General features: G+C 42.2%; 1 protein-coding gene across 2 annotated transcripts in view; it reads left to right on the top strand.

Moving 5' to 3' along the window:
* Positions 1–26,541, top strand: part of LOC126252873 (sodium-coupled monocarboxylate transporter 1) — a 360,467-nt gene that overhangs the window by 287,050 nt on the left and 46,876 nt on the right. For both annotated transcript variants that reach the window (XM_049953830.1, XM_049953829.1), the window contains 3 exons: positions 7,507–7,720; positions 9,654–9,787; positions 22,597–22,785. In XM_049953830.1, the coding sequence (XP_049809787.1) occupies positions 7,522–7,720; positions 9,654–9,787; positions 22,597–22,785 (522 nt within the window). In that variant the 5' untranslated portion in view covers positions 7,507–7,521. The remainder of the gene's footprint in view (positions 1–7,506; positions 7,721–9,653; positions 9,788–22,596; positions 22,786–26,541) is intronic.

A 26,541-nucleotide genomic window follows, 5' to 3' on the forward strand; every position in this document is an offset into this window, starting at 1 on the left:
CTTTTCAGTCAGTCTTATAAACAGAAGCATATTCGCCTTTTTGTGCTCGGGTAGAAGCATTTTACCACTGGTTCCCTTCTTTTTCCTGCCACAGCAGGGCACGTCACTCATATGAAAAGAATGTTATGGACCAGTAAAATTTTGATAGCCACTTATGTGAAAATGAAATGATGTAAAACTAATTTTACGACTCAGATCAGATTTTACGTGCTTAAAAACTTTTCTTGTGCCTCAGTACTGCAACACGTGTTTCCCATAACCCTTCTGATGATAATGAAGACACCTTACAGCGTATTTCTGCGTGCTACATCACTATAAAGTGACTTTGTTTTCGCCTCACACCGGATTTTACGTGCGTGATTTATGTATACAGATGGGTTCACTTTGAACCTCTTTACCTCCGAAACGGGCAAAGATATCAATGAAATTTTCAAGGCTGTTCGAGCTCGGGATCTTAGGAACATACCGCAAAAAACGCTTTTTTGGGATTTTCTAAGAAACCGCCCACGAACTTATGGTACCTCCATAAGCTCCGTGAGGCCCACCAAAGATCATAACAAACGCAAAGAGAACCAACCGATTTGCTCCATTTGCGTAAGTAGGAGGAGTGTGTAACAATCATATTTTGACCCGTTACTGTATGATAGTGACATTAAGACGATCCTTATGTTGGATATAGATTGGTCCTTACCCCAAGAACTATCCAAAACACTTGACCCCACTTTTCTATCACCAATAGAACCCAAGGATGAGTCCTGGAAAAATCTCGTTTTTATGCATGGGTTTGCCCGCCCGGCTGGCCGTGCGATCTAACGCACGGCTTTCCGGGCTTGAAGGAGCGCCTGGTCCCCGGCACAAATCCGCCCGGCGGATTTGTGTCGAGGTCCGGTGAACCGGCCAGTCTGCGGATGGTTTTTAGGCGGTTTTCCATCTGCCTCGGCGAATGCGGGCTGGTTCCCCTTATTCCGCGTCAGTTACACTATGTCGGCGATTGCTGCGCAAACAGGTTCTCCACATACGCGTACACCATCATTATTCTACCACGCAAACATAGGGGTTACACTAGTCTGGTGTGAGACGTTCACTGGGGGGTCCACCGGGGGGGCCGAACCGCACAATAACCCTGGGTACAGTGTGGGGCGGCAGAGATTAACATCTGTGTAATGATCGGTCTTTGTTGACATCCTCGACAGCGTAACTCTACTTGACTTGTGCATATACTCCATCATGGGATTTGTTGTTGGCAATACCGACTCATTCAATTTAAACTGCAACTTTCCTTCAGTGAGTGCTAGACAAAGGGATGATTCCCACTTGGATAACATTTCCTTGAGAATTGTACAGAAGTGTGCACCACTCAGTGGGCTTCATTATCAACAGGCTTACAGCAGAATGGAAAAAATAGTGAAAAACCAAAGCTGGAAAGTTACCTTGTGGCACACTCCCTTGCTGGAGTTTCTCCTAGTAGATGAGGATACATCTCCGTAATGTCTTTCTACTTCGTTTACTCTCTTGTCATTGTTTTCGTCTTTTATTCTTTAGTTCTTTTTCTATAAATTTTCAGATCTGCACTCTGTAAATTATTTGCAGGCTCATTCTGAGACCATATACCTTTGTTTCACACGACTTCTCGGAATCTGAAACAAAAAATGTAGTAAAAAAGTTATGGTGAAGATTTGTAGTTGAGAGAAACCACCAGAGGTGTCCCAGTTCTTTGTAATTACCGCTGCACAATGAAGAAATACTCGATACAGCAACAGTGGTATGAACTTGGTATCATGGAGTAAGAATCCACTGGCACTGTTGAATTAAGAAAATTCAAAAGATATCGAATTGTGAAGTCAGGGAGGTATGGTGTTCATTTCAGTGAACTGCTCGCCACCTGGGCCTGCTCAACACCCTGTGAGACAACGTTGTGAAGGGTGGCGACAAATGAGCTTCAGGAAGGCGGTTTGAAACCCTATTGGTTCAAATGGCTCTGAGCACTATGGGACTCAACTGCTGAGGTCATTAGTCCCCTAGAACTTAGAACTAGTTAAACCTAACTAACCTAAGGACATCACAAACATCCATGCCCGAGGCAGGATTCGAACCTGCGACCGTAGCGGTCTTGCGGTTCCAGACTGCAGCGCCTTTAACCGCACGGCCACTTCGGCCGGATGAAACCCTATTCACAAGGGGATCACCTTCTGATTCAACAGTCATGAGAAATATAGTTATCAGGCACATTACATTGTGCTTAGGGCCGCATATGTCTGTTGTTCTCAGCTGGTAAACAGGGAAGAACGACAAAATCTGAAAATGTTCCCTCTAGAAGCAAAGCTTTGTGTAGTTTGCTAATATTTCACCACGAATCTGCAAAACACTGTCTCACATCATCATAAGGATGTGAAAGTTCCTTCGATAGAGGTCTGTCTCATCTCTTGTACTATCACTGATAATTTAGTCAAACTGCAATGAGAGGTCCCTCCCACAACAATAATGGCTCTTGAAGAGGTTTGTTTGAGTGCTGTTGTCAGGTGATACTCTTTTCTCACGGTCTTTGAGCCTGCAGTTTTGTAGACATACAACAACAAAGAAATGAGGTTCAGTACGGCTGGTTGTTCATGTCCGAAGTTTTTGCAAACTGTTTATTTACAAATTATTTGGGTAATATTCCTGAAAGACGCACATTGATAGTGTAATATGTATTTCTAGACTCTGTTTTGCATACTAATCTCAAAATGACATTAGCTTGCATTTGGAGTGCATATGAATGAAAGATAAGAGGCTCAAATTTGTGATTTTGTTGCCTAGTAACACAATTATTTTCTCTGTATTCTATTTACCACATCATACCCATTGTCTACAAAGTTATTTTGAATTTTCCTTGTCTTCTATTTCACAAGATATGTATAATTGTTTCAACAACTTGCCTGAAAGCCATTGCACACTACCACACTATTAACTAAAATCCATCATACAGTCACCTGGAGTCTCTTCACAAATATTTGGTTAGCTTTATGATACTTTTGACTAACACAACCCAGAATGGACGGAAAATGTTCAACAGACACATATTTCAATAAACATAAATGATTTATTAGATAGGGTCAGCAGCACTATCAGCTGGTTCACTGATGATGCTGTTGTGTTGGATGACTGAAGGGGCTACAGAAAGAACAGCACAAAATTTCTACTTTCTTCAATGAACAACCGCTACCAGTAACTTTGAATGAGTACAAAATGATGCCCACAGTAAAGGGAGAGAACCTAACAGTACTGCAAGATTAGTGGTGAACAACTGCAGCATGTCACATTATTTATAAATTTAGGGATAATACTAAGAAAGTCCAACCCCTCGTCCAAGTCGTGGGAGATGGGCAACGGCACAAAGTAGGGGACTGCCTATAGGGGCGATGTACAGCGGGGACTTCGTGTGCCCCAGGACCGCTACGGTAGCTGGGAAGGCCCTATGGGAACCCTGAAACGTGACGGCTAACGGGGATCTGGTGAAGCTGCGATACGCCTAGCAAGCCAGTAGCGGATAAATCAACTGCTTTTAAAAAGGGAACATGCCTCGGATCACGGAACGGATTTAAAGGAAACCGACCAAGCAATGGAAAAGGATTACGAGATGGTTTACGACTGGGCACCTTAAACGTAAGGACTCTAACTGGGAAGTTAGAAGAAATTGTAGAAATGATGGAAAGGAGGAAATTGGACGTCTTGGGACTTGCTGAGACTAGGTGGAGAGGAGTTGGTGAAAAACCACTAAGTAAAGGATGTAAACTGTACTGGATAGGGAATGAGAGGGGAAGAAATGGAGTGGCAATAGTGGTCAGAGAGGGTCTGCAGGAGGAGGTGGAAGGTATCAATGATCGAATGATAAATGCCAGAGTACGAGTGAAAGGAAAAAGCATTGAAATCATCCTAGCATATGCCCCACAGGTGGGGTGTACAAAAAAGGAGAAGGAGGAATTTGAAGATGACATGCAAAAGCAGCTAAATGGAGGTAATCAGATTATAATAGGGGACCTCAATGCACATGTTGGCACAGACAGGAAAGGATTCGAGGAGATAATGGGACCAGAGGGCTGGGGGAACCGAAATAGAGAAGGAAAATTGTTGCTGGAATTCTGCAAGAGGAATGGGCTGACGATCGCAAATTCCTGGTACAAGAAGAGAAGTAGCCACAAAATAACTTGTTACAGTGGAGACTGGTCCCAAACTTCAGTAGTAGTCTATGTACTAGTGGATAGGCAGATGATGAGCAGCCTCACAGATGTTAAGGTCATTCCATCTGAGGCCTTAGACAGTGACCATCGGCTGTTGGTAGCCACCCTGAGAGAGGAAAAAGATAGGAGGGCAACAGATATACAGGAGAAAAGGTTGAAGACATGGATGCTGAAAGAGGATGAATGGAGGACCCAGTACCAGACACTGATCAGGAAGAAGCTGCCAAAGGAAGATCAGAGAACAGTGGAAGAAGAATGGGGAGATTTTAAGAGGGCTCTAGTTGAGGCAGCTGAGACTGTGTGCGGAATAACTAGCACAAAGAGGAGAAGTAAGGAAACCCCATGGTGGAACAACACATGTAAAGAGGCAGTACTTCGAAAGAACAAAGCCTTCAGAGAATGGTTCCAGACCCGAACAGAGGAAGCTAGGGTAAAACATAAGGAAAGCAAGAAAGCGGCACAGACCATAGTAAGGGCAGAGAAGAAGAAGTGGATGGAAAAATGGACAAGAATGTTAGAAGAGGACAGTGAAGGGAACAAAAAAGTACTTTACACCATGGTAAGAAATAAGAGGAACGACAGAAGCGAGTGCCTGAGGATCATGGATAATAATGGAAGAGTTGTGGAGGAAATGCATGAGCTCAAAAAGATTTGGAAGGAGTACTTTGAAGATCTGTTGAATGCCGCCAAGCGAGTAACTAACAGCGATGGAGAGCCTAAGGCAGCAGACGATTATAATAGTGGGGAAATTGATGATCTAACTTGGAATGAAGTGGAAGAAGCCATAAAGAGGATGAAAGGGGGCAAGGCACCAGGTTGGGACGAAGTAACAGTGGATATGATACGAGCAGCAGGAGAAGTAGGAACCCAGTGGCTATACAGAGTGCTGAGGGTGGTGTGGAAGGAGAACAGAATTCCTGAGGATTGGAAGAAAGGAATTATAGTCCCGATCTTCAAGAAAGGGGATAAAAGGAGATGTGAGAACTACAGAGGAATCACCCTGCTATGCCACTGTGGAAAAATCTATGAAAAGATCCTGGAAAAGAGAATAAGAAGCAGTATTGAAAGTAGACTGCAAGAGGAGCAGTACAGTTTCAGACCGGGAAGATCAACAACGGACCTCATATTTGCGGTAAGGCAACTGCAGGAAAGGCACTATGAGTACGGGAAGGACTTAATCATGGCCTTTTTAGATATTGAGAAGGCGTATGACAGTATCTGTAGGGACAAGCTCTGGGATGTGCTGAACGCAAAAGGGATAGATGAAGAGATAACACGAGAAGTCAGAAAAATGTATGAGGGAAGTGAGAGTTGTGTGAAAGTGGGGAGGGAACGTACTGCATGGTTCAAGCTGGAAAATGGGCTGCGACAGGGAAGTGCACTTTCGCCTTTATTGTTTATTATTGTTATGGATGAAATCCTACAGCAAGTATCAGATGCAATTGGAGATCATAAAATGAAAGCAGTGCTTTTTGCCGATGACCTGATGTTATGGGGAAATTGCGAGAAGGAGGTGCAAGAGCAGTTAGATGTATGGGAGGCAACGGCAGCACAATATGGAATGCATTTCTTTGCAAAGAAAAGTGAAATAATTGTCACAACAAGGAAGAAGAATAGGCCAAATGTGGATATAACTTGTGGAGGGGAAAAACTACAAGTGGTAGAGAACTTCAAGTACCTGGGAAGCATGATTGAAAGTAAGGGGGGAAACGCAATGGAAATAAATGAAAGATGCAGAAAAGCAGGGCAGTTCTACAAATGCATTAGGGGGCTTATTTGGAGCAAGGAGGTGCCACAGAAATCCAAGGGAATTATATACCAAACCTACTTTGTCCCCATATTGACATACGGAAGTGAGACATGGGTAATGCACAAAAGCGACAAAAGTAGAATACAGGCTAGTGAAATGAAGTTCCAGAGGAGCAGGTTGAGTGTAACAAGACGAGACAGATTGCGAAATGTGTATGTGAGGGAAAGACTAAAGGAGGAACCAGTACAGGACAGGATAGAAAAATCAAGACTGCAGTGGTATGGACACATGAAGAGAATGGATGAGGGAAGAATTCCAAAGAGGATGTTTGATCTGCAACTGGAGGGGAAGAGGCCCAGAGGAAGACCAAGAGATAGATGGGTGAAGGGAGTGAAGGAATGTGTGACGAGAAGAGGGGAGAACTGGACGAAGGTGGAAGAGGGGGAACGGTGGAAAGACAGAACACGATGGAGAGGCTTGTGTTCCCGACAGACCCAGCCAGTGGCTGGAAACTGTCCAAGATGATGATGATGACTAAGAACTGATAGAAAAAGGGAAAACATGTAAAAACTGAAGAAAGTAGGTGAATAGAAGACTTAGATATGTTAGAACGATCCTGTTACAGCATACTGGATCTGTAAAGAAAATAGCATTTAAGACCCTAGTGAACCTAATAATACTGCACTGGGATTTGGAGTCCTTCCCAAGTAGGCATCAAAAAAATTCAGAGATGCACAGATAGGATCACAATAGGCGGTATAGCTCACATAAAAGTGTAACATAGATGTAAAGGGAACTTAAATGGAAATCTTTGAAAGGAGATCAACGTTGATCTTGGGAAACTCTTTCAGATGAATTCGCGGAACCAATATAAGAATATAAGAGGAAGGGTGTGTGACAATTCTGTTGCGAGTCTCATATGTCTCACACAGGGGCATGAGAATAAGAAAAGAAACAAAATGTTTTCTGTCAATTGTGTTACACAGCTGTGGTAAGTTTTAGAATTGACATTATGTTCCACTACAAGCTCCTGTTGAAAGTATTCTTTAATAAGAGACTGGTTTCAGTCAGAGACCATTTTCCAGCACAGTTTGGGTAAACGACAAGAAAGAAACACAATGTCAAAAAGTTTACTGGAATCTTCATAGGAAGTAAACATGGAATATTGTACAAAACACTGAAATGATAGAATTATCAGACTGCAAAGATAGTTTGCAACATTTTAGAGACTTAGATATGCAGATCTGCATACATACATCATATCATACAGGAATAAGTCCATAAACAAATAAATGTGACACTTCACATAAGCTGTACCAATGCAGCACTAATGATCTCATCTTCAGTGGAATGCTAATCTGTGATATTCTTTTTTGTGAAACAAGAACTAATGTTGATCAATTATTGGTTGTTGTTTTTTTTTCATTTATGCATTAAGGCTCTGGCACTACACAGCAGAAAAGACTTAATTTACCTTTGTACAGGAGTAAATGATATGAACCACTAGAATTTTTATTGTTATAATTTCTCTTGTTGCAGGTTTCTCTGGCCACCATGGCTGACATGTTGGTGGATTATGTGGTGTTCGTTGTGTTCATCTTGGTCTCCGTGTCTGTGCCATTGTACAGGAACCTCATGGAAGGCAAGGAACGCACTAAAGCTGCCTATGTGTTTGCTGCAGGCAGTAGCGTTTCTATGTTCGCTATGATGCTGTCAATTGCTAGAGGCATGCTCGGAGTAAAAGCCTTTCTAGGTAAGTAGCTTTTCATCTTTATAGCAACAAAACAAACATCTGAACTTTGTGACCATGGATGCTTTTTAATTCAATGGAACCTATCAAAGAACCTCAGGCTGTTCCTGTGTTTGTAAAAAGATACAAGAAACGTCCATCATGTTTTAGGCCAGTAGCATGTATGGATGTCAAGTAACTCTCATCAATACCAAAGATAATGTGAGGACTAAGCAATAACATTTCAATGATCATTTTCCAAACTGATAATGGACAAGTGCTCTGCATGCTTCTCGTGAATGACTTTCTCCAGGAAGATGGGATCAAATGAATGGAATGGCCTGTCTTATCTGCTGACATTAACTCAAATTAGGGCACTTGGAGCCAGCTGAAACTTGTAGTGACATTATTATAGGAAACCTCTCACATGTTGGTTAATCTCATGAGGGCCTCTGCTGAAGATTGGGGCAGGTTTGAGCAGTGATATTTCAATGACCCTGTGACATGATGCTGAGGAGCATCCAAGCATGTTCTAATGTGCATGGTGGAGCAGCACAGTATTGTTACCAAACCACAACAGCAGATTTTTGTTTCATGGAATAAAGACGTGCACTTTCATACAGACTGCCTTTATTTTAGCTATTGTTTTGTTTTCATTTCACAGCACAGTTACATTTTTAGTCTCATGAAGCTCATTCTTTGATTCACTACTCCCCTTAAATCTAAGCCAACACACGCTCACTGATATTCAGTTGGGGAGAAACTGTTCCCAAGTCGTTTATAACATAAATGACTTCAGTGGTGCTTTAAAAAAGTGTTATTTCCATTATATACATACAAAAAGAAGACAATTGACAATATTCCATGAACCTTCCTAATAAATTGAAACTTGGTGCTGGATTCGGTTTCAAACCACATTACATTTATTCTGTAGACAACAAGCCCCATTCATTTCAGTAGTGATCATACTGAAACGTGGGAATTTCACTCTGGCAGACTGAAGTTTGGTCAGCCTCTGTGGCTGAGAGATCAGTGTAGATGGCTGCCATGCAGAAGACCTGGGTTTGATTCTCAGTATTTACAAGAATTTTTCCTTGGTTGGAGGATTGGTACAGGGTACACTCAACCATTCAGGGATTATTTGATCAAATAGTAGCTGCTCAATGGTCTGGTAAGTCTGAAAAACAGCTGAGAGAGTGGTGTGCTGACCACATGCACCTCTGTACAACGTTTGCATGATGGGTCTTCACAGCTTGGATGGGGAGCTCAGTTTAGATTTAAGTTGTGAAGTAGTTCACTTAGCTCAGACAGTAATATGTTGCCTACTCACAGTTTGTACCTTTCCAGAATGATACTTTCAGATCTTGTTTCACAGCTGAGTGAAAGTTCTTTTCATGAGAAACATACATGTTGGTATAATGCTGTTGTCAGCACATCTTCCCAGGAAAATTTCGGTAAAGAATATTCCTTCCCCTTCACATACTCCAGCCAACTGCCTCAAGTTCAAGCACTACTGAATAAACAAATAAATAGTCATTAATTATTAAGTCAATGCACATTTTATACTATAGAGCCAGATAAGAATTGGAACTAGTAGTTCATGAACATAAAATAAAATAAAATAAAAAAACACACACACACACACACACACACACACACACACACACTTGGTCTTGGATATTCAATTTCAGTTGAGAATATCTCGTTTTGTACAGTTTCTTACTTGATTATTTCACAGATTCAGTGGCCTCAAAAATTTGAAAATGTGATTCTTAAAATTAAATTATTTGCTTAGGTTTTATCACACCAGTTCTCACAACTAGGATAACACTCGGATATGAGGAATATGAGTTGACTTTATTTTCTGATGGCTTACTTGGTGTTCAACCTATATGGTTGCCACCTTATGGTATATTTTATATGAATTTTTTGTTTGACTTTTATCTATGCTTTTCAGGTTATCCATCTGAGCTTTATTACAGGGGAAGTGCTATGTGGGAAACACTGTATGGTATAATAGCTGCATACCCAATAGTTTGTTTTGTGTTTGTTCCTGTCTACTTTAACCTTGGAATCACATCAGTCTATCAGGTTTGTTTATTTTCTCATTTAAATTACTCATAGTGCTCATATTACTCATACTGCTCAAAAAATTAAGAATTCATCTTTTTTTTTAAGTTACAAGGCTAATTTGTTTTGTTGAGAGTTCCTCACATCTAGCACATTGTATACAATGTACCCTTCACATCATAAAAATTGCCCATTGACAGTCACAGACAAAGTTAAAATCCTGTAAAGACATGACACAAACGAAAAAGAGCATGTCAGATTTTTCCTTCTACATTGCAAAAATTTTAAAGAGGAAATATTACTCCAGAAATAACATGAGATTTGCCCTGTTAGTATTCTAGACTTATTCCAAGAAGATAATCATCTTTTCTCTGAAAAGAACACATTGATATTACCTTCATTTGTAGTTATACAAAAATAGTCCATCTAGATTGCACTTTATTTCTTCAAATGGATAATGTGCTTCAGCAGACTGCCATCATCAGATCTGTTGTTAGACATAAAAGAAATGAACACAGCATACACTTATTACTAGAAGGCAGATGTTCTCTCACTAATTGATGAAAGAAAAATACAGTATGTTGATATGAAAGATACACACAAAAAACTTAAAAAAAATTATGAGGATACCTTGACAGACAAACCTCTCTGACCATCGACTGTGTCCTCACCAACCATTTCTTTGCAAGGTAGACTCAGTTTACTCTATGGCTGCCAAGAAGTGTGGCATGCTTTAGTATTCATGCCATATAGTCAATAATTAGTGTTCTAACCAGCACTGTGTCATTACTGTGGTGTCACCGCTAGACACCACACTTGCTAGGTGGTAACTTAAATCGGCCGCGGTCCTGTAGTACATGTCGGACCCGCGTGTCGCCACTGTGTATTCGCAAACGTAGCGCCACCACAGGGCAGGTCACAAGACACGGACTTGACCTCGCCCCAGTTGTACGGACGACATAGCTTGCGACAAGACGTATCACGTCTTCCTCTCATTTGCCGAGAGACAGATTAAATAGCCTTCAGCTAGTCCATCGCTACTACCTAGCAAGGCGCCATGTGTATCATTGCTAATTGCTTACTACTATGCAAGAGATGTATTTCAACAAGAACAAGACTACATTAAAGTTAAGTATATTAAAATCTCTCTTCTTTTCTTTATAGTTTTCATCCAGTCTCCTGTTTCAGAATTTACGCCCGTCTGCGTTAGTTTCGCGTGCACCTAGCCACTCATTGTGTCGAGACCTTAGGGAATCGACACAACAATATTTTGGCGCCGAGGAGTGGTGCCGCGCCCACGTTGCAGTCTTTGTGTTATACTTGCTCTAATTTGCTTGTGTCATGGCTTCGCCGCAATCTCCAGATGTACTGTCCGAATTTTTTCGCTTGCAGAATCAGCAGACGCAGGCGTTATTGGAAGCCCTTGGACAGCTCGTCCAGGGTCAACGTGCGCTGCAAACCGATGCGGCGGCAGCCGCTTCTTCGCTACCGCAGCCACACAACGCTGTCGCACCGCCATTTAGGCCCTTCGAGGCCACAACCGAAAGCTGGACTGAGTGGGCCGATCAGTTCAACTTCCACCTCACTGCTTATGGAATTCAAGGTAAAGAGCGGCAGCCGTTTTTGCTTTCTTGTGTCGGTGTGTCTACCTACCGGGTGATAGTGAAATTGTTTCCCCGACGCGACGTCGCAACTCTGTCCTACGAAGAAATTTTGTCTGCTTTGGATGCCTATTTCAAAGAAACAGTAAATGTAGTTGCCAAACGGTATACGTTTTTTCGTACAAAACGTACGGCCGGTCAGACTAATAGGGAGTGGGTAGCAACTTTGCAAGGACTTACTAGAGACTGCGCGTTTGCCTGTGAATGTGGCCTCCCATATTCAGATACTATGGTGCGTGATGCAATTGCACAGAACGTTTCTGATGTTCGCATAAGGGAACAGATTTTGAAGCTAGTTAATCCCTCCCTGCAACAAGTGATAGACATATTGGACAGGCAAGACACACTTGACTTTGCTCAGGCATCATTTGAAACTTCGCCAGCAGTGTGTCACATTAATCGGCCCGCCGGGCCCGCTGCACGGGACGCTAAGCGGCCCTCGCGCCCGACTTCGCAGCGGCCGCCTCGCTTGCAACCACGTGCGCCGCGTAAGCAAGCAAATGCAGTGAAATCTTGCCCGCGGTGTGCCACTAGACATTCGCGTGACAATTGCCCGTCACGCCAAGCTATTTGCTTTTACTGTCACAAGAAAGGACATGTACAAAGTGTTTGCCAGAAAAAGTTCAGATCAGACAATCACACAAATTCCAGGCCCTTTGCTTCGCGCCGGAATCGAACCCAGGACAATCAGGCTCGTGGACCTTCGCCCATGGACATTCATGTAGTTCATTCCCACCCGTCCAGTGACACTTTAGCTAACAGTGACTGTGTTCGTCCCACCCAAAGTGTGCGTCGACGTCGCCGGAAATCCCGTAAAGTCGCAAGTGCTTCTGTACCTGTCTCAGTTCAAATTGCACGAGACAGTCGCTCTTGTCGTCAACAAGACAATAAACTTTTTGTGGACTTAGTCTTTGCAGGAAAAGTGATCCCATTCCAGCTCGATACCGGAGCTGCTGTTTCATTGCTCAATCACGACACGTACAAACAACTGGGCGCCCCGCCATTGCGTGCCGCAAATGTTACGTTAACTAGTTACTCAGGACAGCATATACCTGTGTTAGGACAGTGCAGCCTTCTTGCCACATACAAGGGACAGACAAAACTTGTGTCATGTTATGTTCTTCGTTCCTCTAGTGCAGTGAACTTGTTTGGATTAGATTTGTTTCAATTGTTTAATATGTCTATTGTAAATCAGGTCCTTTCAGTGAATCAGACTGTGCCTTCCGCCAGTGTTTCTAGTCTTTGTGAAGAATTTGCAGACATTTTTGCACCGGGCCTTGGTTGCGCTAAGAACTATGAAGCGCATTTGGAACTGAAAGACAACGCGCACCCGAAATTTTTCAGAGCGCGCAATGTTCCCCACGCATTGCGTGATGAGGTCGCACGAACATTGCACGATTTAGAATCTCAAGGTGTCATTGAACGTGTGCAGGCTTCTCTCTGGGCCTCACCCTTAGTCATTTTGCCAAAACCTTCCGGAAAATTGAGACTTTGCGTGGACTTCAAGGCAACTGTGAATCCACAACTTGTGACTGCTACTTTTCCTTTGCCCCGCCCGGAAGATCTTTTTGACAAACTGTGCCCGGGAAAATATTTTTCAAAATTGGACCTAGCAGATGCGTACTTGCAAATACCTGTGGACGAAGAATCCCAGCGCGTCTTAGTGGTAAACACGCATCTTGGCTTGTATCGCTTCAAAAGACTGCCATTAGGGTGTGCATCCGCCCCTGCTTTATTTCAGCAATATTTACAAACTATTTGTGCGTCGGTCCCTACGGCTGCGAACTATCTGGACGATATTGTAATCTCAGGAAAGACAGAAGCAGAACATTTGCAGAATCTCCGGACCTTCTTTCAGGTCTTGCGTCAGAATGGTCTTCGCTTGAGGAAGGACAAATGTGTGTTCTTTGCTCGGGACTTACCGTACCTGGGCCATGTCCTTAACGCCCAAGGTATACATCCGAGTCCAGAGCACCTTCGTGCCATTCAGGACTTGCCGTCACCGCAGAACTTAAAACAGCTACAGAGTGTGCTGGGTAAGGTAAATTATTATCATCGGTTTGTGCGCAATGCTTCTTCTATTTCAGCTCCGCTTCATCGCTTACGCCGTAAAGGTGTTCCGTTCGTCTGGACAACGGAATGCGAACGCGCCTTTCGCCAGTTGAAATCGGCGTTACTTTCAAATACTTGCCTTACGCCATTCGATCCCCGAAAACCCCTTTTGTTGATGGTCGATGCATCGGATTTCGGGATCGGTGCTGTGCTTGCGCACAAAGATGGTTCGCATGATCGCCCTATTGCCTTTGCGTCAAAATTGCTCTCATCTGCGCAAAGAAATTATTCACAAATAGAGAAAGAAGCTTTAGCTCTCGTGTTTGGTGTTACCAAGTTCCATGACTTCTTGTATGGTCGTCACTTTACCATCATCACGGACCGCAAGCCTTTGACATCGCTTTTTCATCCGAACACGCCTGTACCTCCACGTACAGCGCAGAAATTCATTCGCTGGTCACTTTTTCTCTCGCAGTACCGCTACGATATCTTGTATCGGTCCACTGCTAAGCACGGCAACGCTGATGCGTTGTCCCGTTTGCCTGTTGCTGAGGATAAAGCATTCGATTCTTCCGAACTTGCTTGCATGTTCATTGATTCGGAAGCCGATGACGTGGTCGCATCGTTTCCGATTGATTTTCGTCGTGTAGCTACTGCCACAGCTGCTGACCCTGTCCTTGCTTCCGTTTTGCGTTTTGTTGCTACGCAATGGCCCTTGTCAAAGTCACGGATCGAGGATCCTTTGGTTCGCAGATTTTTTGCTCACAAGGAGAGACTTTTTGTACGACGTGGTGTGTTGTTGTTGCGTTCTGATAATGATCAATCCAGAGTCGTCGTCCCACGTTCGTTACAGTCCTCTGTCTTAAAGCTTCTTCACCAAGGACATTGGGGTATAGTGAGTACGAAACAGCTTGCTCGTCAGCACTGTACTTGGTTCGGAATCGATGCTGCGATTACGAATATGTGCTCCTCTTGTGTGGCGTGTGCCGAACAACAATCCGCACCGCCGCGGAAATTCTTTGCATGGCCGAAAGCCACTTCCCCTTGGCAACGCTTGCACATCGATTTTGCTGGTCCATTCTGGAATGCTCGATGGTTGGTTGTGGTCGATGCTTTCAGTAATTTTCCTTTTGTTGTCCGGATGTCTTCCACGACGTCTTCTGCCACCATCCAAGCCTTGTCTGCTATCTTTTGCATTGAAGGTTTTCCGCAGACTATTGTTTCCGACAATGGCCCACAATTCATGTCCGCAGAATTTCAGTCGTTCTGCAAGGCCAATGGTATTCAACATCTGACATCCGCGCCGTTTTCGCCTCAGTCAAACGGTGCCGCGGAACGATTGGTCCGGACTTTCAAGTCACAGATGTTGAAGTTGAAAGAGTCGCATTCTCGGGAGGACGCTTTGTTGCTCTTTTTGTCCTCATATCGCTCTCAGCCCCGCGATGGTCGCTCGCCGGCTGAATTGCTCCATGGTCGTCCTCATCGAACTCTGATGTCTTTGCTGCATCCGCCACATCAGGTTCCTGTGCAGCGGCAGACTCCTGCTTTTGCTCCTGGCGACGTTGTCTATTATCGCAACTATCGCGGTTCACAGCGTTGGCTCGCAGGGCGCATTCTTCGCTGCCTCGGCCGCGCGATGTATTTGGTTTTGGGGGCCTCTGGTGAGGTGCGTCGGCATCTCAATCAGCTGCGCCTCTGTCGTCGCCTGGGTTCTGCCGCTCCCCGTCTGCTTTCAGCGACGGAGCCGTCAGGTCAGCGCCTTGGGGACCCATCTACTGGCTCGCCTCATCCCCAGGTGTTACCGACGATGCCTTCCATTTTGCCTCATGGCGTCGCGCCGCCGCAGCCGCCGCCGGCGCCGCCAGCAGCGGACGCTTCGCTGCAGCCGCCTCGCGCCTCCCTGGGTCACGCGCCGCCGCTTGTTTCCCGTGACCAGCCGTCCTCCGCCATGGACCTCTTGCCCGCTCCGGACCAGATGTCGTCTTCGCCCGTCGGGTGCTCCGACCACGTGGAGGTCGACCCCGCGGCTCCTCTTATATCATTCCGTGCGCAAACACCTCATGTTGACGTGCACCCTGGACTAGGTTTGCAGGCGTTTCCTAGCTCCCCTCGGACCGAATGGCCGGGTGCGGGTGGCACAGCCTCGCCTGTTGTTCGGCTCCCCACCTCATCGCATACGTCAACATGGGGTCCTCCCCACGGCGGGCGGAAGCCTTATCTCACGACCGTTCGCCGATTTGCGGGGGAGGAATGTGGTGTCACCGCTAGACACCACACTTGCTAGGTGGTAACTTAAATCGGCCGCGGTCCTGTAGTACATGTCGGACCCGCGTGTCGCCACTGTGTATTCGCAAACGTAGCGCCACCACAGGGCAGGTCACAAGACACGGACTTGACCTCGCCCCAGTTGTACGGACGACATAGCTTGCGACAAGACGTATCACGTCTTCCTCTCATTTGCCGAGAGACAGATTAAATAGCCTTCAGCTAGTCCATCGCTACTACCTAGCAAGGCGCCATGTGTATCATTGCTAATTGCTTACTACTATGCAAGAGATGTATTTCAACAAGAACAAGACTACATTAAAGTTAAGTATATTAAAATCTCTCTTCTTTTCTTTATAGTTTTCATCCAGTCTCCTGTTTCAGAATTTACGCCCGTCTGCGTTAGTTTCGCGTGCACCTAGCCACTCATTGTGTCGAGACCTTAGGGAATCGACACAACAATTACTATCACCCTTATCTTATCCGCAAGTAAGATTCCATACTGGTGACCCATGACAACCGCTTAAGAATCATCTTCATGCTCCTACATCTCTGGATTTGGATACTACATGTTGACAATGCAACCATTATGGAATTGGCATACAATGCAGTTCTCAATGCAGGACAGCAATTTACATATGTAAGTGTGCAGTGTTTTCCAGTTGACTCCACAAGGAGCCATATTCATCAAAATCAAGCATGACTTTCATCAGTACAGTGCTACAGAAGTGGAAAATGATACTGAACAATGTAATCCTACAGACACTTTATTAGGTGATTTTGTTCCAGACTCTACTCTGAAATCAGGCCAGATAAATGCTGTGCATCATCTGCTTGAAGAGACACATTTTTGATTGAACTGTTGATGCATCTGCCACACCACATTCAAACTCATTTAAACCATTCACACCACAACATGTGGCCCAGCCTTATGGACAATTTTCAGACATTCCTGTGACTCCTATGACTGGCTGAACTACAGATGGTGAGCACTCATCTGCTGTACAATTCCGGATTTTGACTTGGTCGTCGGCATGACCATTCGCTGATGACACCCTCATCCATTATAGTGCTTAACCTAAACTGCTGTCATTTTGCCCAGATCAACTCACTGTCTGGCTCACAGTTGTTGAGAGCATCCTCACTACATATGATATATCAAGTGACAGTGCCAAATTTGTCACATTACTCAGTCACCTCAGTGAACATGCAGATGTGATCAGTGGCATTATTCTTTTGCCCCTATCTGATAATAAATCTTTCACAATGAAATCTGCTCTTTTCTGATGCCCCTCCTGGATGCCAGAGCAACAGTTACAACAGTTCTTTATGAAAAACAGCTTCAGGACAGGACACCTTCACAGATTTGGTGCTAGTTGTACATATTAGTGGATTTCAAACTGACACGCAGAAAGAATCTTTACTATTTTGCAACACTGACAATGTATAAATAATCCTCCAAACATAGCTTATGGCATTCTTGTCTTGCCTTCTGCCTCATTACAGCTGAGCCAGACTGAGCTCATCTGACTCTTGCTGAATGTGACATAAACTCTGCCACATGGGATGGTGAGCTTCTTGTGACCACAACAAACAACTCCATAACTAGCAACCTCACCTTGCACACTGACATGCCCATAAGAAGATGGATTTGCTGGTTTCACATGCAATTTGGTGACACCTTGCGTAACTGTTGCTTGCCGTGTGGCTATGCTAAAGTGACAGGTGGTTTGCAATAAGCACACCAGGTCACAAAGGTAATTGAAGTTGCCTTATTCCATGTCATGTCAAAAAAACATCTTTCACGCCACACAGTAGCAGGCTTTACATCTTTCACTGCATTATTTAACACTGTTTCGTCATTCACATGGCTTCTAACATGAGTATCTCACCTCCTGGTCTATCTTCAGCATCAAGTGCCATTCCTGCCATACATACTCCCAGTCATCAACTGTGACATGCTGTGGATGGAGAAAGGCCAGGGTTTTTGCCAATCTTCAATTTTGGTTGCCCTGCCTTTATAATCACTGATTGAGGTCAGCAGTTTGAATCAGCATTATTCAACAAACTATACAACCACTGCAGTTTTTGTCAGTACCGTACCTATGCATAGCACCTGAAAAGCAATGGCCTCATCAAATGCTGGCGTATACTTTGAAAGCTACCCTTAAGTGCCTTTTGGATCAATGGACCAAGGCCATTTTTGGGGTACTGTTGGGAGTTTTCTCTGTGTGCAAGGCACAAGGATGACCATGGTGTCTCCTAGGTGGAGGTCCTATGCAGTAAAGCACTTGTTCAACTGACAGACTTTGTGCATCAGGCATGATTGACATCAAACAGCAAATAGCACACCTTCAGGTGTCCCCTCCACAGCTGCATAACACTTTGTGGACCTTCATCCACTAGGCACTAATTGACAGTGATTTCAGCATACTTCATGATGATACTGTTCGGCTGGTACTCTAGCCACCATACAAGTTTCTCAATTACAAAGTTCACAAAATTGACATCTTGCCTGATGGCAAGCCTAAGACAGTCTCAATAAATTGGCTCAAGCCAGTGTGGACCGTACGGAACAACACTTCGAACGATGATGTATCATTTGCTCTGACCCGCACAGTCTTGCCCACAGCTACAGAGCCAGATACCATGGATGATGCCTTTGAAGTATATCTCAGTGACTAAGAGTTTCTCTCAGTTATACATGTCAAACTATTTGACAAATGGGTGGTGATCAGGGGGGGGGGGGGGGGGGGGCATGCCATGCGACAAACCAAAACAGGATTCATTACCCATCAATTCTCATACATTTACAATTACAACCTACCTAATCACCTGGACCTGGACACCATTTCATGACACCTATCATCTAAGGGTTTCCTCTGTGTAACAGCCCCTAGGACACCACATCAGGACAACTCTACTCTAGTGGATCCTGATGCTCCCTTTTCACTGAGGGTTCACACTAGCCCTGGCCCAGCATCGGACATCTACAGTCATTCTTTTTATGGCTACCTCCATTGCCCCCACCCCACCTCTAAGGGTACCACCTATATGCCATGACATTAGAGAGGTTTTCTGTTCAGAAAGTGGGCTCAGTTCACTCCATGGCTGCCAAGCATTTTGACAAGCTTTTGTATTAATGCCATATGGCAAATAGAGAGTGTTGTAATCAGCCCTGTGTCATTTCTAGCTGTTACTATTACCTTACCGTGGGGTAAGATTCCACAGAAGCAATACATTGTATTACACCAAATAGTACATGATCATGCTGCATATAAGGACATACTGGTGGTAGCAAAATCATCCATATTTTTCTTTCATCAATTAGTGAGCACATCTTTCTAGCAACACATGAAATAGCATGTATCCTGTGTTTAGTCCTTTTTTGTCGTAAAATCAATCTGATGATGGCATTCTCCTGAAATGTGTTACTCATTTGGAGATAAAATGTGAGATCAAGGCATACAATTTTTGTATAAGCACTCCACAGTCACAGACCTGTAGAAGACTTCCCGTCTTCCATTATCTTCATTTATGGAGCATAGTAACTAAAGAGCAAATATCTCATCAGTGGTCCTTGTAGCTGAATGTTCAATGTTTAACCTATCCAGGAGTAGAGTGCCAAATTTGTGTGTGTGTGTGTGTGTGTGTGTGTGTGTGTGTGTGTGTGCTGACTCCATCTTGTCTGGTATGGATGTTTTTACTTCACATCAATAGCTCACAGATTTAGTCATATATATCTTTTTACTTTTTAAAAAAAAAAAGTTTTAAAATGACAATCAGTGATGTAATTTTCGGTTTTGTTTATCATTTAGGGACCACAAAATGTGGGATAAATCATGGAAGCAATAAATAGACTGAGTAATATAATTTCTCTATGGTACATTCAGATATAAAGTGTGGAAAGTACATAGTGACACGACTGCTGTTATCCATACCAACTTAAAGGTCACATTTTTGTGATTATGCACTTTGACTGATTGCTGCACAATATTGCACAATTTTGTTAATTGGGTTCCTTCATGCATCTTCTCTCATCTCCACATTTTCACCATAGTCCTGACATGTTGCTTCAATAAGATGGAGCTACCTTTTTAGGCCTGTTGCTCTGTGATATTTCAGCCAAGCTAATTTACAGAGATTTTTCTTATGATAAAATAAGTATTCACAGTAAGCTAATATTGATAGGTATTTAATTTATTTGATTTTTAATCACAATGGAATATTGCATACTTCAGTGTTCTCCATTAATGCCTCACTCGAGTAATTAGCATATCACTGACGTTGCCATCTCTGCAAAGAAATATTACAGCATTGCAGTTAGCAACTCGCAACTTTTCACATCCCTTTGCACCTGGTAGTTTCAACTAAAGACAACTCCGGACAAAACTGTGATAAATGCCTATCATACTATTTTCAGTTTCCTTAAGTTCCCCATTAATCCTATCACAGATCTCAAAAGTAGATGGTTTCTCTGTGTTTCAATTATATGTGCACTGCATGATATTCACTCAATTTATCAGAGACATTCTCCATGGGAAATTAATAGGAAATCAAGAAAGTTTCCTGTACTCAGAAAGGTGATGAGTAGTAGTATTTGTAGATACAGTAGACCAAATACAGTTTTTGCAATGGGAAAACACATTGCTGGTGACAGGAATGTCTTTTGAGATCTCTGGAGAATGAGTTGGTCCAAGAGGGGCAGCCATGGTTAACACTGTTGTGAAAATATTTTGATACATAATTGCTATTTTTGCATACATTTCTGTTGCAAACCACTAAACACAACACCAATAATGCATGCAACAATGGACTGCTTGAGTGACAGAAAACCTGCTTTTCAGAGTGCCACATCCTATATTGTTGGCTGCTTGTGTAAAGTTTTGGATTTAAAATTCTAAATGTAGTCACATTTATTTTCACGATAGTTATTGGTTAAAATAACTCATTCTGATGGTTTTTACATTGACCTGTTAATTTCCTAGACTGTTTTCAACACTTTGTTAGATATAAGAAGAAAACTTTTGGTGACAGAGATAATAATACTTGCAACAATTGAGAAACTCAGTTGTGGCATCTTCTGCCACTATTTTAATGATGTGGGGTGACCCTGACATGCCACTCTTGACTTCTGCAAAATATATGAAGAAGAAAAGACTTCATGTAACTAATTAACAAAAATTACAAAAAATAATGTATTTATAATGAAATACCACTGGAACTGTTTAGATTGATACAAATGTCCATTACCATTATTAGAATATTTTGTGTTGCACTATCTGGTTTTGTTTTCACTAGTAGGTCTATATGGACACATACAGAGAGACTAAGTTAATCAACTTAATTTTAGAATCACCTTAGCACTTCTCTTCTGGAGGAAAGAGTTTGACACAACTGAAGGCCAGGGAAGGGTATGGTGTTAATGAGGACATTGCACAACAACTGATAAGATGATATTGAGATGCTGGAGAATCCAGGAGGAACCTGGGAACTATAATTTGGCATGTAACAACATAAGCATAGGATAATGAACTTGTAAACACATAATAGCAAAAATCTTTTTTAAAAGTGGTCCATTTGAACCATACTACTGCATTTCCCAGGTTGATTGACAGTTTGGTGCTGGTTTTCAGAAGCTTTACTATAAAGAATACAAGCTTCTATCAAGGAGAGGCACTGTGATGAAGATTGAGTCTAGCAATTAGCATTTGCTAGTAACAGTATCAACTGAGTTTGGAAAAACATAATATTTTCTGATAGATTAGTCTTTTTCTCAGCAAATGAAGATCCAGTATGAGTATATAGGTTGCAATGTGTTCATTTTGTCCCAGAATTTATCTGTACATCATGTTGCAGTAACAATATGTCTGTAACAGTTTGGGACTGGATATGCTCAAGTGGATTTGGAGTACTTAGAAAAGATGATAAACTTGTTGTTGCCCAATGTACATTACAAGTAATTTTATGATTGAATCAATGTGACACCTATATCCTATGACTGAATCTGTTTACAGCAAGACCATTTCACAGTACACATCTCAGAAATGATGCAAAGATGATTTACAGAGATGGCCTCCTCCTGTACCATAATTCAGGCTATTGGAAATGTTTGGGCAAAAAAGAAATGAACCATATGGATAACTGGTCTAACCTCATGCCGAAAAGCTGCCACAGCCTTTGGAATGTCACATTAGTTAGCTGGGAAGAGTTAGCAGAAAATGTATATGTAAACCAGTTCATAGACTTCTTTCCTCACAGAATATAGATAATCAGTGATACTAATTGATAAATAAACCACATGCTGTGGACTTGACAGAACAGAAATGTTAATGACTGTTTGTTTGTTCTGATCATTAATCTGATTACTGCAGTAACTCATAAAAATTGAAATAAATGAGATATGAAGTGAATTCTGCTATAACTCATTTGCTTTCCAGACTGTAGATTGTCATTAAGCCATGATGGCATTATACTAATGACTGTGATATCAAGAAATTACTTACTGTTCTTGACTCCACCTCACATTAACAACTATTTTACCTATGTCTGTATTCCAGCTCTGGCCATTTTTATTCTGTCAAGTGTATCTTCATTTTGCCAGATTATTGTACAAAAATCCATAATCATAGTCCTATTTTCTTCTCTGCTCATTTGATTCATGTGAAGTGGCAGTTCTTGTTATAATGTGATTTAAGAGGAAAAAAATTCTTTTTCCAGAAACTGAAATTTATTTGATGAATAACATGGTGACTAAACATTTCCTCATAAATACTTCAAGATAAAATTAAATATAATTATATAGTTTATAGTCCACTTACTGTGTCTCACATAGTAATTTATTATTTACAGTACCTGGATCTCAGATTTAAATCAAAACTAGTCCGCCGCTTGGCAAGTCTGACCTATCTGATCCGTGGTGTCCTAAACATGGGAGTTACAGTGTTCACGCCATGTGTTGCACTGAAAACTGTAGTGGGGATGCCATATTGGGCATCTATAATTTCTATAACAACAATCAGTGTGGTATTCACATTATTGGTGAGTTTACAAAAAAATATGTGTTCTCTGCATCTTTATGTAGCATGATTTAATTGCTCTGAAATTCTTAGTACAAAATTTCAATTTCTTCCTTCGAATCTAAAAGTTTTGTCTTTTTAAGATTGTGGTACTTTAAAGGTGAACAAGAATAATGTCAATGACTTCTTCCACAAATCTATGCTAGAAAAATTTCGTATCTGAAGCTAAAAATTTCATAAACCTCATTTCAGTATAATACTTCAAAAGCCATAGTGCGGTACAAATATTGAAAGCAGTAGAATTAATCATTTACCATATAACTGACATGTTGTATAGTGAACAGATCCCTATGTTTTACACCCTATCTCCTAATTTGAAGTTCTTGGTCTCCAGCAACTACACTGGACTTGTGTTTAGGAGGATGGTGGTTCAAATCTTAATCCAACACTAGATGTCCTTCCTTCTTTCTTACTTTTCTTCTCCAACAACTAGAAGACCACTTCATATCCCACCTCCAAAATTTATCCATTCTACTGTGTTCTTACTATGTTCTTTGAATGCCATTACCCAACAGGACATATCCTACCCCTCCCAAGTAATGCCTCATTCAATCCCTTGTACCATCCAGACCTTGACTTGCTGACCTATTTCATCTGCTGCATCTCCCACAGCTTTCTCCATAAAACCCAGAAACCAAACAAACCTAGAACACTGTTATGCTTGGAATGGATTATTAGATAAAAATAACAGATGAGTTGTGTAAGTGGAGGAGCAGTACCTTTGTGCTGAAAATAAATGCCTCTGAATTTCTTTGGAAGAACTTTGAAGCTCTTTAAATAAAACAAATGCTATTCTACATCAGTTTTCTTCATGTCTACATATTTATTTCTCATCATTGTCACCCTGGTGATGAACACATTTCTCCCAATGAGAGACCATTTTGTTGATACTGCAACTGTAGAATGTTTAACTTTGTTGATAGAACCACAACCTCTCCTCTGCTTGCACCCCTTCATCGCTATGAAAGTGAAATCCTCAAAGATGTTCTTGATTTTGGAAACAGATGAAAATCAGAAGGGCCCAAGCCAGGCTTGTGTGGAGGATGATCGATGGCAGTGAACCCAAGGCATCAGATTGTTCCAGATGTCAAAGTGCTTGTGTATGGTCTGCATTGTCCTGCTGAAGGAGATGATGTTCAGTGTGTTGACAAACTCTTAAATTTGAAGCTCAATTACAGTACTTTGTTTCTCACAAATCAGCAAAGTTACATTACACACCGCCATGTTACATGCTACAATTCGAAGCTCTCTGTAATGGCACAGGGCTGCAGATATGTAGACATGAAGAATAAGGATGTAGAATGTTAGAAACATTTGTTTTAATTAAAAATCTTTAAGAGTTTTAACAAAAAACATTTTTGGAAGTGTTACTTTTCAGCACACCTTCATACAAGTAATTCCCATAGTTATAAATGTGAGTAGATTAAGAATGGTCATAAGTGGCCATTAATAAGCATTACAAAAACAGCCCACAGTGGCTGTGTATGCCATTTCATGTATAATCTAACTCATTACACATCTCTGATGGATCTCATTTGTGATATGATTTATGTCTTTGTGGCAGTGCTGGAGCCTTTGTCTGCAAGGAGGATAATCAATTGAGGGTCTATACAAACCTATTGATAGCTGTTCTTTTCTCAAACAATATGCTCATGTTTTTGGGCATGGACTTAGCAAATGAGGGTGAGACTAATTTGGTGGTAAGGAATTTCAGGAAGGTAACCAGTGAGTGGTTGGATGGGAATGAGGGACGCTCACAAGTGGACAAACATATAAAATATGAGAAGAAGGTTCAATATTGGCTATTGGTTGGTTTTGGTCTGAGAGGCTGGTGACAAATAAGTGTTTCCAGTGAAGGAAATGGGAGGAGGAGAGTAGGCCCTTGACCAGCCAATTATGACTGAATCTTGGGATGGGGAAGGAATCTTGGCCTTGGTTAACCAATGTCTCCAACCCATTGTCCATTCCCACATCAAGGACGCAAACTGTCTCTAAACTATCAACATTCCATTAAACCGTGATTCCAATTCATCACTTTTGATATGACCTCTTTTCATAACAATAGCCCTTATGCTCATGCCCTTGCCACTGGCAAATTCCACCTCTCCCAGCATCCTAAAACCTAAAACCTGCTACCTCATTCCTTATACACCTGATAAATTACATCCTGAAAGAAGGAAGGAGGAAAGTTACAGTTTAATATCCTGTTGACATCATGGTCATTAGAGATGGAAATTATATTCTAACATGTAACTACTTTTCTACGTATAGCCTAGCCACCTGTGGATATCACATATGCAGTCATGAACAATTCCTTGCTTGGTGTGTTGAAGGTTTTACTAAGACATTCATAGACAGTTACAATCCTTCAAACCTAGACAGATCTCTTATATCATTTCCACACATGCCCCAAATTCTCCAACTGCCCCCATGAAACAGTTGTAAAGCCATGCCCCACCCAAATAACTAAACATCATCCTGTACTGGAATAAATGAACCATATCCTTTGCCACGAATCAATGTCCAATCATCATGCCCAGAAATGAAATAGCCTACTCACAATCTTATGCTATACTCCAAAAGTGGTATCCACCAACCCCACAATCTACTAAATGTCTTGGTCTGCAATTTAGACACCCCTATTCCATACCAATTATCAAATGTGTAATACCCATGTGCATCCATCCAGTAAATCCTATTTCAGTCCTGTCACAAGTATATCCTACCCTGTCTATGGCACAGCACCCATAAAAACAGGTATGTGATAAATCAGCTCAAATTCAATGGCTACTTTACAGTTCATCCTATATGGATTCCACACTCCTACCTCACTCCCAATATCAGCTTCTCTGAATTACATACGTGGGAATTCTCTCTCTGCATCCTTCGATCCTACAATCCTAATGCACATGCACATCTGTCTGTCTGTCTCTCTCTCTCTCTCTCTCTCTCTCACTCACTCACTCACTCAAATTGAACTCTGTAACATTATAAAACAATTGCTTATGGAGTGTGGGAATAAAGAATGCTCAGATGCTTGTGCAGTTAGTATAATCTCGTCTTCATGATCCCTGCAGGAGTCACATGTAGGGAACTGCAGTTATCTTTAGATTTGTGACTAGTACTGGTTCTTGAACATTTTTAAGCAGGTTTCTCCAGGATAATTGGCTTCAGTCTTAAAGACTGTACTACTTCAGGTTTTTTAGCAGTCCCAAGATGCTCTTCTGTGTGTCAAACAAAATCTGTGATCATTCATACTGCCCTTCTTTATAAACATTCAGTATCTTCTGTTAGTCCTGCTTGGTATGAGTCCTGCACATATGGGCAATATTCCAACATGGGATGCATAAGTGCTTTGTGAGCAATCTCTTTACTGGACTGATGGCATTTTCCCAGCATCCTGGTAATGAAACGAGGTCTGCCACCTGTTCTACACATGACAGAGCCTATGTGATTTTATATCCACACAAAGTGATACACCCACGTGCCCATGTTGTAGTAAAGTGATGGCAGAATGTAAATATTTTTAATTAAAGGAGACAACTCATTGAAAAGCAAAAGCATTGAGTTGTCAACAGGCATACACAGAAAGAAAGAAAACTTAGCAGCTTTTGGAATAATCCTTTTTCAAGCTAAAGTAAACACACACACACACACACACACACACACACACACACACACACACACACACACACACACACACACCTTTGGCCAGCTG

Source organism: Schistocerca nitens, chromosome 4 (genome assembly GCF_023898315.1).
Source record: "Schistocerca nitens isolate TAMUIC-IGC-003100 chromosome 4, iqSchNite1.1, whole genome shotgun sequence".
Taxonomy (NCBI): Eukaryota; Metazoa; Arthropoda; class Insecta; order Orthoptera; family Acrididae; genus Schistocerca; species Schistocerca nitens.